The following is a 13,539-nucleotide window of genomic DNA, read 5'->3' as shown; positions in this document are numbered from 1 at the left end:
GACCCCCGCCGTGTGAACATACCCTTAGAAAGATTTACTGAAGGAAAATGATGTGAAAGTTCCCCAGCAGCACATAGTATTTCAGGAATGTGTTGCTCTTATAGGAGGTCTTGGACTGAAAGCTATGTTGTGTAAGACGCGTGGTTTCTCAGCAGCACAGAGCATCTAAGAAGCGTGATTTGTCAGACTGACAGAGTCCACAACAGCACAGAGTATTTCAGGAAAAGAGGGCTTCACTGTATTTGCTGTGCTAAAATCTCCTCAGGAGAAAGTCACTTGAACAATCAGGGTTTAATGGGAGCCCCCCTGTTTTGTTAACGTATAGCGCCCCCTATCTCTGTATACAGAGAGCAGCAAGGAAGGTGCTTCATGTCTGCGGCTGCCACCAATCACCCCCCCCCCCCCCCCCACCAGGGAAATGATGGGGGGGGGGGAGATAATGATTGTCCCTCATCTCATGTGTGTTCAGCTTTAAGACAACGTGATAATAGACGGCGGATCGTCAGAACTGACGGATAAAGGGAAGCGGAGATTTCTTTAAAATTGCTTTATATATAAGTCGATTTTTATGTGAAATTGTCCATTCATGTGACTGTACACGGCGGAGCTCGTAGTCACTGGCACCATAGAAGACCCTCCAGAACCCCCCCCATATACGTTACAAGAGAGAGACGTATAGCTGGAGGCGCGGGGCCCGAGACATCAGATCTCCCACCATTATTGGCAGATTTACTCCCCGGAAAACTTCAGACAAGAATAGAAATCACATCGGTTCATTAGGAAATAAAAAACCCAAACTATAAACCTGAAGCTTCCGTGTTCACTTTGGTCTTGGGATCGTGCCATCAAATTCACTGCTCGGCGTCGCCTTCCACCTGCAGCTGCTTCACTTGTCTTGTATTGATCTTGAGTCAAATCTGGTCTTATACTCCAGTCACATCAAAAGCTGTGTTCACAATCCTACTGGCTGCTACTTGGAATCCGGCCGCGAGGTGCTGACCGGTACATCCATAAATGCTTAGCTCAGCTCCCATAATGCATTGCTCTGCTGCCATCAGAATAGGTGTAAACATTACATCTCCCATAATGCAATACAGCAGGACATGCATGTTCTGTACAGATACCGAACCAGCAGTTAGACGTAGTGAGACGTGAAGTCCTGCAACCTGGGAGCTAACAGGAAACCAACAGAATTTTGAATGCAGCTCTGGGTGTGACTAGAGTATACGGTACAAGGACTTGAACATTGAGAATCTAACACTGAATGTGTCAAGAAAAAACTGTTTTAAAAAATAAAAACAGGACATGAGAGGTTCCCTTGTCAGAGCACAAATCAGAAGGGGTTAAAAGTGACGGGCGGCTGCTCCTCGGCGACGGTCACAGTGGTCGTGTGATGGTCGCTGGTCTTCATCTGGATGTGCGGAGGTGTCGCCGGTTATTTGCTGCGCAGTAGAGCTTTATAGAGCGTGAATCCCACGACGGCGGCAACGGCGGCTCCCAGCGCCACTCGCAGCCAGAAGGAGGCGGTACTGAGCTCGGTGTCGTGCAGGTGCCTGCAGTAAACACAAAGATGTCAGGAAATCGAAAACATGGCGGCTCGGGAAGGTCAAGAGGTTAAAGGCAAATTTTACTTTACAGATCCACTTGTGACCAAAGTATTAACTCCAGCGCAAGCGACTACAGTGTGAGGACCCCGCAAACAGCTCCACGTATCTCAGCGTCCTGAATCCCTGACAGTGGCAAATAAAGCGGAGTGGAGGTTTACTGATCCCTTATGCGAGATCGAACCCTGCTAGGAAAACACAACACTAAGGGGGCGGAGCATGAGGAGTATTTGTGTCATGCCCCACCCCCTCAGGCCCTGCAGTGGATATGACACAGTGTATCAGTTTTACCAGGAATGTTTCTTTGAAGAGTAGTCTGGTCTATGACCATCCCGGTTTCTGATTGTGGGTTTACCTCCGATAAGCGGCGCCCCTCCCCATAAATCTGCCGCTCTGCTTCTTTTAACATTATGGCTATTGATGTTAATAGAGGGGAGAGTCTGAAGCATCAGGACCCCTCCCCCCATCACCTATCTATGTCAGGCTGAGAATTACAGGACGTCTATATGGCATTCTGGGTGTACGGAAAGCTGGGTGACGTTCTCATACTCACGGAAAGGCAGCGGCTGTGGCCAGCTTGTGGTAGATGATTTTGTCGACAGACCCCTGGCAGCTGAAGTGGTAAGGGGGTGGCAGCCGGTGTTTGTGGCAGAACTCGGCGGGGGAGATCCCATGCTGTTGCTTCACTTCTCCTTGGTCCCACTTGCACCCCACAAACATACAGGGCGTCTGACTCTCCATGTAGTGTTGCTGTAACGAGGGAGAGAGGGGATGACGGCGGAGCGGTAGAGACCAGCGCGGTGTATGGACGTGATACAAAAACTCCAATAATCCGGCGCCCCTCATTCCGGAATTACTACTAGTCCGGACCAAAGGGAATAATGGGACCCTGGATGGGATTATTCCTTACGTTTCTGGACTGTATCTGCGTTCCTGTTGATGGATACCAGATAATCCAGAGCGTCCAATAGTCCAGCACTAGTACCATGGTAACCAGCCCAGAGGGGCAGACCGCTGAGCATTATGGGTACACACAGAGCGCTCCTCACCTTGTAAATGCTGGCGCAGTGGTTAAAAGATTTGGGGTCACTGACATCGTACATCAAGCAGGCGACGTCACAGGCAGCGTCCGACTGTTTCAGGAACTCCGTGTCCACATCCACTTCAAAGAGCTGAGGGAAACATCAGCCAATGGGTAACGTAGAATGTACAGACCACCTGGACCCCAGCCGGAACTAGCCAAATCAGTACCGGCCCTCCCCAATTCTAAATTTAGGACACCTAATAAGATACCCATACTTCAGTCTTATCAGACACTCAGCTACTGCTTCCCCATGCTTTACACTGCAGCTCTGCTTCTTCAGATTGGCACAAGCTCAGCAGGAAGTGGAGAGCCGATTACAGCAAAAACGGACAAATTATTAACTACAACTGAACCCCCAGTAAGAAAAAGGAGATTATTAGGCAACTGAGGGGAGGAGCCTTAATAAGGGGAGGAGCCCAGAGAGCGGCTCTTGTGCGCCTTCCCCTACACTAAGCCTTTAATAAACCGCAGTGCGGAGGTCTCCAGCCTGTCACTTTCCAGCTGTTGTGAAACTACAACTCCCAGCATGCCCTGACACCCGCAGGATGAGACTAGAGGGTGAGATATAACAGGGGGGGGGGGGGTTCTGTTTTTGTAAATAAAGCTTCATCATTGTATAATTTAAAAAAATCCCTTCAACCTTCTGTGCGGTTTAAGGTCCAACCATTTGAAGATCTCTGCTTGCTGTGAGCAAATAGCTAAAAAAGAAATACAACCAATACAGATACAAAGCTCATTTTAAGAGAGAGCGCTGATATACAGTCTCAGGATGGGATTAACTGCACTGATACATTGCCACGAGTTATCAGGACCGGAGAAACATTTGTGCTGCTGCGTTTATCTAAGGCCTCATGCACACAACCGTATTTTTGTCCACCCGTAAATACTGGCGTAAATAAGGGTCCTTGGTCACACGTATTCCACCTGTATTTACGGGCACGTTTTTGGCTGCAAAATTACACTGCAGTAATCGGCAGCCCCTTCTCTCTATCAGTGCAGGATAAAGATCGGGGCAGCCCTTTCCCTAGTAAAAGAATTTCATACTTACCGGCCGTTGTCTTGGTGACGCATCCCTCTTTCGGCATCCAGTCCGACCTCCCAGGATGACGCGGCAGTCCATGTGACCGCTGCAGCCTGTGATTGGCCTGTGATTGGCTGCAGCCGTCACTTAGACTGAAACGTCATCCTGGGAGGCCGGACTGGAGACAGACGCAGGGAGTTCTCGGTAAGTATGAACTTATATTTTTTTACAGATACATGTATATTGTGGTCGGTAGTCACTGTCCCGGGTGCAGAAACAGTTACTGCCGATCGCTTAACTCTTTCAGCACCCTGGACAGTGACTATTTACTGACGTCTCCTAGCAACGCTCCCGTAATTACGGGAGCCCTATTGACTTCTATGGGCCTGCCTGTACCGTAATTACGGCCTGAAATAGGACATGTTCTATCATTTTCAACGGCACGGGCACCTTCCCGTAAGCGTACGGGGCGGTACCCGTGGCCAATAGAAGTCTATGGGCCCGTAATTACGGGAGTTTTTACGGTCGTGTGCATGGGGCCTAACAGAGGATTGTCTAGACTGGATCCAATTGTAACAAACCCTCCGCTGCGTGAAGTATAAGGTGAAGATTGGAATGACTAAAGTGGGAAATCATATCACTGACTGCAAGCAGAGATCTTTAAAACTGTAAGAAATGTAAACATTAAGTATATTAGTAAGTTGGAGATCATTTATTTATTCCTTTAAGGACACAATAGAACCGTCACTTACTATGAGATACTTCTCCTGCCCCCCAACAAGCACGGTGTTGACGGAGTAGAAGGAGGGCTCCCGGCCGTGCTGCAGCTGCTCCTGAGGAAGGACGAGACGACAATGTCACCGCGAGACAAACACGGAGGAGCCGGGAATAATAGTGAGGGGGGGGGGGCAGGACAAGGAGGAGCAGGAAGAGAAGGCAAACAACTAGCCAATATAATACCATGGGCCAGAAGCGGCAGATAACAGGCGCAGGAGATAAGGCAGCGCTGGAGGCGACCGCCCTGCTGAACGTCACCCGCACACGACATGTCAGCAGACAATAAGTATCTCAGCACGGACAGCCCATCCGGGCGACTTCTGGTCCTTGTACACCGGCAAACGAGCATTCACAGAACGCCTTTACCCGATCCTCGCAGCGATCAACGAGCAAACGCTTATTCATCAGCCGATCGTATCGTTTTTGAGGCATGAAATATTATCGATGTCGGCAGAAAATCTCCGTGTAAACAACGACGCGCTGCCGACATGATCGAAATGTACGGGGACGAGGGATCGGAGTGACGAGCGCTCGCCCCCATACATAGCGCCTTGTGACAGGAGCGGGCTTGTTGATCGGCGCTGGTTTGCTCGTCTCACAAGGAGCTACGATCGGTAATGTAGGAGGATGAACGCTTGTTACTACGATCCCTCGTCCCCGTACATTTCCATCATGTCGGCAGCGCGTCGTCGTTTACACGGGGAGATTTTCTGCCGACATCGATAATATTTCATGCCTCAGAAACAATACGATCATCCGATGAATAAGCGTTTGGTCGTCCATCGGCTGATCGCTGCACGGTTTACACAGGACAAAGATGGGGGACGAGCGTTCACATGCCCCAATATACCAATCACGAGAAGGGGCAGCAGGTAAATCCAATCCAAAAGCGAGAGAACGGACAAGCAGCACCCCTCCCCCCCTCACCTCGAGGCTCTGCCCCAGGAATGCCCGCAGGAAGGCAGATTTACCCGTCCCGCGGGGGCCGATCACTTTACATAGGAAAATGTTTCTCTGCGTCTGCCCCTTTTCCAGATCTATCCGCTTCTCCCGGGTCACTGCGTAAGACAAGAAGAGACATTCGTCACCCCACAAATCCATCGTCACTTATACCGCACCCGATATTACACAAACCGCAAGTCACTGACACAATCCAGAGGACTAATGCCCGCAGAATACAGGCCGTTACATGTCATAGTGACTGGGGGATAAGCAGCCGTTGGATACCTCTAGTGACGCTCATCTCCCAGGAAACAAAGCATCAAAAGGGTTAATCTCGTCCGATCCCTATTCCCCTTTCGAATGACAAATATCTCCGGTCTAATCATGAAGAATTGGAAGAACCTCAATCACTTGTACAGAATAAACCGGCCCCGTGAAAATAAAGAGGCGACACCTGCCCGCGCTGACGTACCTGTGATGGCCTGAGTCTGGCTGTCCTGCTCACACAGGACCGGATACCCCAAATAGCCCAGATGTTCCAGGCAGCGATGGACGTCCAGAAACGCCACCAACCTGTCAGTATGAAGCAGAGGACAATGAAGGTGAAGAATCAGAGGAGGCGGCACAAGTCTGAGCGCAGGGTGGCAGAACTTACGTCCACTGGCACATGTACCCGTGGAGAGGGAGCGGACCATCATCTGCCACGCACACGGTGCTGCTCAGCTCCGGACCCCACGGGGTATACGGGAAAACGCTGAAGAAGCTCTGGAGCTCGGAGGGACATAATTCCCCGTCACCGTCCTAGAGAGAGAGGGACAGGCAGAGTGAGATCCGCGGCCGGCTGCTGGGGTCACCCGCGCTCCAGGGGCTGCCGCTGTCCTCACCAGGTCGTGCTTCTCAAAAATCTTCTGGAGAAACTGATAACCAAAATGATTGATCTCAGTGGAGGAATCGTGGGGGACGCGCAGCCTGTGGGGGAGGGGAGAAAGGGAGACCGTGAGAACATAAACTCAGCGCAGGGACAGAGGGGAGGAGCGAGTTCTCAAATTCTGGGGAACTCGGGTGACAACCAATACGGCCGATCCCCGCTGGAATAGTTACCCAGCTTTCCCAGACTCCTCAACGGAATATCCAACTAGTTAGCTGCCAATTCACCCCCGTATCGCAGGGTTACCAGCCATTTATTGCGCTCAGGACTCTGGGAAAGCTGAGTAACAACGTCAGGGGGAGCTGTAATGCCGGTGATACTGGAAGTCACCCAGCTTTCCAAGCACCAGATATAACCAAGAGACAGAATCGGCAAGAATTTGACTCCAGGATTGAGATTTACCAGAAGCAGCTCGTTATTTTAAGGGACGATGCTAGTGAAGGGTTAAGTAATAGCAGGCATGGCCGCTGTTCTCCGAGGCGCCGCAGCAGGTGCAGTCATGTCTGCTCTGTGCCTGAACAGATTTTCTCTGCAGATGTCGCATTCAGTAACACGTTCCATGATGGCTCAATAAAATCTGTTCTCCGGGATACGACTGCAGGCGCGGGGGCTGAGCTCGCCCCATAACAGGGTGTCTTTAAGACGGTACGAGTACAGAAACGGTAGTGGAAGGGGGTATGACATGAATGCCGGATAGGTACAGGTCACCGGACCCCCATTCTCCTGACCGGTGAGGATCCCAGAGGTGATAACCCCGACTAGCCGGCATTTATAGCATATCCTGTGTATAGGTCTCTAATGCTTAATATGGAAATATCTCTTTAAAGGGGTGAGGCTTTAACACAGAGTAGAAAATGGGTACTACCCCCTCCCCCCAGGTAGTCAGTCACCGAGAGAGTCCAAACACCCAGAAGTCCTCACTCACGGCGGGTAGAGGTAGTCGTCAGTGAGCTCCAGTGTATCGTCATATCCAAAGCGTCGCAGAATAGTCCATGTGGTCTCATGGCGCCCCCGCTGGATGAAGAGGGTATTGAGAAAGAGGAAGCCTGTGATTTAAAAAAAAAAAGGAGAAAAAAAAAAGAAACTTTTACAGATAGATGGAAAAACTCTGAGGGCTTCATGTAGTGATTTACAGCACGAGCCTTAGTCATGGGGGAAGAGACCAAAAGGAAAGCTTCACCCCCGACCCCCCCCCCCCCCCCACACACAACCAATGAAACCACAAGGGACAACTGCACCATAAACTGCTGATGTGAATAGACCCTCTGCATGTATGGATTGCAGTAATGTTATGTAATTCAACTTTTACAACCATTTTTTTTAATTTATTTTTTTGCTATAATGCAGAAAAAATACATCATGAAGGAACACTGAAAATATGTCTCCATGGTAACAGACTACAAACAACCCTGTGTAGTCTGATCCTGCAGTCATGTGTTACTCCACTCCCTCTCCTTCATAACCTACAGCCAGTAGAGGGAGTAACACACAACTGCAGGATCAGACTACACACGGTTTGTTTGTAGTCTGTTACCATGGAGACGCATCGGTCTGAATAGGAGCTGGAAACACAAAACGATAGGAGATTTTGAAATCAAGACTATTTTAAGTGGTTTCATATTTTTGTAGATGTATTAGAGCAATAAAAGAAAAGGTCGAAAAGAATTGATATAATTTAAGCCTGTTCTAAAGTACAACATATTTGGTCACATCCCGTCCACTGTCTCACCCGTCAGCGTCAGCCCATTGTCCCGCACTCCGTCCACTGTATTCTTCCTGACAACCATCTTCACGTCCTCCATGGCCTGAGGAACCAAGGGGTTCCCAAAACAGGACTGCTACCTCCCAAGAGACAGGCAAGACACCAATCAGAAACACAAGATGAAGGAGGCAACGCTTATATAACAGATGGGAGGAGAACGCGTTACAGGCGGAGGACGGAACATCTGATATATCAGCAATTACCACGGATACAACAGACAAGAGCAAAGAACCATTAGGATCAGGGGGTGCGGGGAGAGTCGGGGACGGGCGGGGGTCAGTGCCCGGCTTTCAGCAGGATACCTGGAAATAGTTCAGCTCGTCATCGCTCAGGATCTGATTGTTGTCCTGGTCTGAGATCGTGAATATTCGGGTCAGAGCTTTCCTGCACTGCGGCCTCAGCTGGAGAAAACAGAATCAGATCATATCAGGGTCACACAAGTCATGACCGAGCCCGAATCCCCTCCCCCCCCTTGCTTGCAGTGTCTACATGACAGGAAGCAGCGGGCACAATCATGACGCCGTGAGATACAGGATTGTATGGTAATAGCCATATGTCATCTGTAGGGGGCAGTGACACAGGGCGATGCAGGGGCACAGTGGTCACCTGATGCAGGCGTTGGACTGTTGCACCCGGCAGTTCTGGGGACCCGTGCCACGTACCTGCTTCTCCTCCGGATCATACAGCGGGGCGGTGGGGTGAAGGACAGCTTTCTGGGCGTAGTAGAAAACTTCAGAGATGTTCTTGAGGTTCTTAGCGGAACACTAGAGGACGGACAAATCTGCACGTGACTCGTTATAACAGCGCAAACGTTCCACCCATCTGCGGCGGATTCCTGCTAGAACGTCTATGAGTATCCACATTATGTAGGGTCTCACCTCCACGCAGGTCTCGATTTCGGAGAACTGGTTCATAATCGGCAGGATGGACTCCATGGAGCTTCCGCATTGTAGGTCTGACTTATTCCCCACAAGGATTATGGGAAGACTGGACGAAAGACAAACTCTATAAGACCCGCGTCCGCTGCCCTGACGTTATGCATGAGATGATAGTGGAGAGGGTCACAACACACAACTATACCGAGAGTTCCGCTCAGCAAGGCCGTTCACCAGGGGGATCCACTTCGAGGCGATCTGGAAAGAGAATCCAGAATACAAAGTTACGTAGAGTCACAATCGTCATTAAATAGGCCTAGAGCTCAAAACCCCCTTCTCTTCACACAGCAATAATTACATGATGTAAAACTGCACTGCCTGCGGCCACCACTGGAGGGAGCTCCCTACATACAGATTTATACAGTTGTTATTAATGAAGCTCCCCCTAGTGGTGGCTGCAGGCAGGCAGAATTTTATGATGTAACTATGGCTAGGCAGGGTTTTGGATCTCTGTATCAGAAAAAAACAAAGCTCTGACCGTTATAAAGATATAAGATGAAATGAAGCAGAATTATACAGATATTTATATTAAAAGAAAACTATAAAAGTTGATGGGAACAAATTTAAAGTGACCCTAGAGAAGTACAGTCGTACATATAGGGATCAAGGAGCGCAGCATAGAAGTCGTATTTCTCACCTTCTCAATGGTACTGGACTCCGAGACGTCGTACACAACGCAGACAACATTCGCCTGTCAAGAGAAAGCAAAAAAACAAGAGTCATTGATGGATCCAGCGCAGCTCAAGTCACAATAGTGGAGAACATTCCCATCTGTAAGACAGGAGCGCAATGAGGCCGCATAAAGGACGGGGGCGCTCTCCTAATGTACTTCATCAGGCTCCGAGGCTCAGATTCCTCAGCGCACATTGTTGTTCCCCTGTACATAATGTAAATCTCTCCTGCATCTTACCACCACTAGAGGGCGATCTGTATACAGCTCTGTATGGCTTATGTGGACCAGAATAGGAATGCACACAGATCGCCATCTAGTGGTGGTAATACTGATCTGCACCAAATAAATATATCAGATGAGCTTTACTAATTATATCAGTAATATGCTGGAGATCCGGCGCCAGGGGGCACACGTGACGCTTATCTCACCTTTGCAATCTCCTCCCTGAGCTCATCGTCTGTCTGCTCCATTTCTATGGACACAAAGATAAGAATACAAGTGAAAACCGTCCAATCACAGCTCACGTCTAGGCGGTGGATCTTTATTTCACAACGTTACAACAGAACATCCCTGATATAAAACTCCCACAATCCTGTGCAGGTTATTATTCATAATAGTCTCTCCACCCTGCTTTACACTGCGGCTCTGCTTCATTAGAACACAGCTGTGATCAGACTCGTTCTTTGCTGTATTGTCTATTGGGGTCTGAAATCCACCTCAGGCTGCTATTCTATCCCTCCCACATGCTTTACACTGCAGCTTCTGCAAAGACAGGATGATTATACACTACAAGCATCTGAACCACGAGTGGGGAGTAAATGATGAGATAACCGCGGTCACTGAACCTACACGATTAATAGAAATCCCCCAAACCTGTGGTTCCCTGACATGCCCTGGCAGTTACCGGAGGTGTCCACGATGTGTGTGGGGACTCTTTCTGGCGTCACGTCAGCCGGGATTGTGATTTCCTCTGCACGAGCCGGAACCTGGTAGAGAAATGATGAGAGTATTACTCAGATATACAGGGATAATGGAGACAGGAGGAGGAGGTGCAGTCAGGGGGCTCCAGCGTCACTCAGCAGGAGAGACCCCACCGGGCGCCATCGCCGCACCTGCTTCTGTGAGCATTAAAATTCCTTTATTCCGGTATTTACGAGAGGTGCCGGATTATCAATTATTCTGGATTACTGGATAGTCATAGAAATGTAAAAATGTCATTAGTCTGGAAATCCTGCTAATGTGGAACGCAATGAGAATTGGCGTATTAGCAGATATTGACCTGATAGTCCGGCACTACGTGCGCCATGTCTGACATCTGTGTATTATCACCCCCATCGGAGTCACGGGGCAGGAGGTAAGTAAATATTCTCTCATCTATCTCAAGGGTTCGGCAATGTCTGTTAATCGGACACCTCGGTAGTCCCAAGAATGCCGGATTAGTGGAATGGACAGTATGTGGCAGGCGTTTTACCGCTCAGTCATCAATTCCTGGTTTTGTGACATTTCAGAGTAAAGGGATGTTACTGTCTCTGCAGTTCACATGGATCATTAGTTCCCAACCTGGTGCACGTACCTCATCCGGGAACTCCTCTCCCACCAGCGCCATTATCAGAGACGTCTTCCCCACTTGGGCTGTGAGATGAGATGAAATACAGATGTCTACAGGTGGAGTAGAATGGATCACTCAATGACCCTCATCACATTTTTTTTTGCCTTTTGGCATCTGATTTCCGCAGCCGACACATGTGGAGAACGTCCCCCTCCCCCAACACAGATCAGACATTGACATCATGTGACTGCGGCTTCTCCTCTATGGGCAGCACAGGGTCCGGCCAACTCACGTCTGACAGTCCGGTTGCTATGGATACACTTGCCTGACAACGACAGTCTCCTATGGGGATTATCATAGAGCTCGTCCCTAGAAACCAGTCCGTCAGATTACTCAAATCTGCAGATAAGTCAGATTGGCACCGGGGAAGGGGCAGGAGGCTGGCAGCGCCTAAACTACGCCTCTCTAGGTCTTCCTGCCATGTTACTCAGATTCATGTAGGTGGACACTCTATAACCTACAATGTTATTATAAACGTTCGACGTCCCACAATGCTTTGTTCTCTGGTGACGTCTGGGCCCCGTCTTAAAGGAACCCTCCAGAATTAAAATCCACGTGAAACGTTACATCTTTTGTTTTTACTTCTCTCTCCATTCACATCCAAGTCTGCATTCAGAATTCTGGTTGCCTGTTGCCACAAAGCAGTGCATTGTGGGGGCTCAGATGACACCGTTGCAGCTGTGGGGGGGGGGGTCACATGACTGATAGGGGGGATGGAGCTAAACCGCTGTGTGTTTACAAAGTTGACCAGCAGAATTTTTGCTGCAGCTTTGGATGTAACTGGAGAATAGAAATTACATTGGTGCGAAAACAGTAAAGTGAAGGATTTGCAGTCAGATATTTATGACGATTTACACTGGAAAATGGGGAATTTCGGTCTAAAATGACACATTGATAGGGCCCAAAGGGGTCTCCAACCTGCAGCTGTCCAGCTATTGCAAAACTACTACTCCCATTAGGCTTTATCACCCTGTGCCTGTCGGGCATGCTGGGAGTTGCAGTTTTGAAAGGTCTGGAGAGCCGCAGGTTGGGGATTCTGCAGCATTTAGTGCAGCAGCGCAGAGGCCCGGGGCAGGGTAAGGAGAGAGCAGCTGAGCCTCCCATATGTGCCAGAGGCGACATTCACTGCACCAGCAGACCCCACATCGACCAGACCGGGCGTATAACCCTTCACCCATCCCCATGTGATCCCCGCTCTCACCCTCCCCCAAGAGGAGGATCCTCACGTCCCGCTTCATGATCCCGGTGCCACCAACATCGACTTCCGGGTGTCCAGGCGGACCGCCAGTGACAGAACTCCTCCACTTCCGGCGTCTCTGCGGCAACCCCTACGTCACTTCCGCTCCACACATGTAGCGCGAGTAAGAGGCATCAGGTTACCATAGTAATGGGAGGGAGGGGCGGAGTGTAGACCTGGAGGAGAGCACGTACACCTGGACAAGATGAGCGCTCGCTTCAATCATGTGACTTGTAGGTAACAAAGATAAGTCTGTACAACACTGCCACCTGCAGGAGGAAGGGTAACCATGCCGGAACCAGAGGGCCAGCTGCTCCACACTGCCACCTGCAGGAGGAAGGGTAACCATGCCGAGAACCAGAGGGCCAGCTGCTCCACACTGCCACCTGCAGGAGGAAGTGTAACAATGCCGGGAACCTGAGGGCCAATCAGCACCGCACTGCCACCTGAAATTACCCCTTATACAGTGGATAAAGTAGAGGAGGCAGAATCGGGCACAATAGGAGGGAAGTAATGGCTGTACCCATCTATACTCTGAATGGATAATGGGCAGCGCCACCCTACAACTTGTACAGGGAAGCAATAACAACGATTGGCACTATAATCCTGCCCACTAATTGCCATCTTTACCCTATTCCAGCCAATCATATGCGAGTTTTGCTGGCAGCACTGTACCCGCGTCCTGCGGGTATATGAAGGCGCTCACCAGGGATATATTCTAAATACACAGTTCTAGGAGAACGTCCGCCATTAATCACGTACCTACCCTGACAACAGGAACGTGATAACAAGGGGGTTAGAGAACCTGATCCGAGGAGATCCAGCTCTGCTACATTACAGCTGGAACCGGATTGGTTGTCATGGGCAGCGACTGGAGCGCCCTCTACTGTCAACTCAAATTCTTTTCAACTGTTTCCTAGTTATAATGGTTTCTGGGAAAGTCAGACAAAACCAATATGGCCGCCAT

At 49.7% G+C, this 13,539-nt stretch overlaps 2 protein-coding genes across 3 annotated transcripts in view; one reads left to right on the top strand and one right to left on the bottom strand.

Moving 5' to 3' along the window:
* LOC142656537 (nmrA-like family domain-containing protein 1) overlaps window positions 1–13,539 on the top strand; it is a 396,968-nt gene that overhangs the window by 52,715 nt on the left and 330,714 nt on the right. The gene's annotated exons all lie outside the window — the stretch shown is intronic.
* RHOT2 (ras homolog family member T2) lies at window positions 533–12,709 on the bottom strand. 2 transcript variants are annotated; one of them, XM_075830773.1, is made up of 19 exons: window positions 12,537–12,709; window positions 11,300–11,358; window positions 10,631–10,712; window positions 10,155–10,198; window positions 9,691–9,744; window positions 9,199–9,251; window positions 8,997–9,105; window positions 8,781–8,882; window positions 8,421–8,519; window positions 8,086–8,194; window positions 7,282–7,402; window positions 6,313–6,397; window positions 6,084–6,229; window positions 5,901–6,001; window positions 5,414–5,544; window positions 4,462–4,542; window positions 2,654–2,776; window positions 2,158–2,354; window positions 533–1,553 (listed from the first exon to the last, which is right to left on the bottom strand). In XM_075830773.1, exons 1-19 carry the CDS (start codon window positions 12,571–12,573, stop codon window positions 1,436–1,438), a joined length of 1,851 nt encoding a protein of 616 aa, XP_075686888.1. In that variant the 5' UTR covers window positions 12,574–12,709; the 3' UTR covers window positions 533–1,435. The 2 variants fall into 2 exon arrangements, with proteins under 2 accessions (XP_075686888.1, XP_075686889.1); XM_075830774.1 differs by lacking the exon at window positions 11,300–11,358 and having other exon boundaries at window positions 12,537–12,706.

The sequence above is a fragment of the Rhinoderma darwinii genome, chromosome 6 (genome assembly GCF_050947455.1).
Source record: "Rhinoderma darwinii isolate aRhiDar2 chromosome 6, aRhiDar2.hap1, whole genome shotgun sequence".
Taxonomy (NCBI): Eukaryota; Metazoa; Chordata; class Amphibia; order Anura; family Rhinodermatidae; genus Rhinoderma; species Rhinoderma darwinii.
This window is presented reverse-complemented; position numbering and strand designations above follow the sequence as displayed.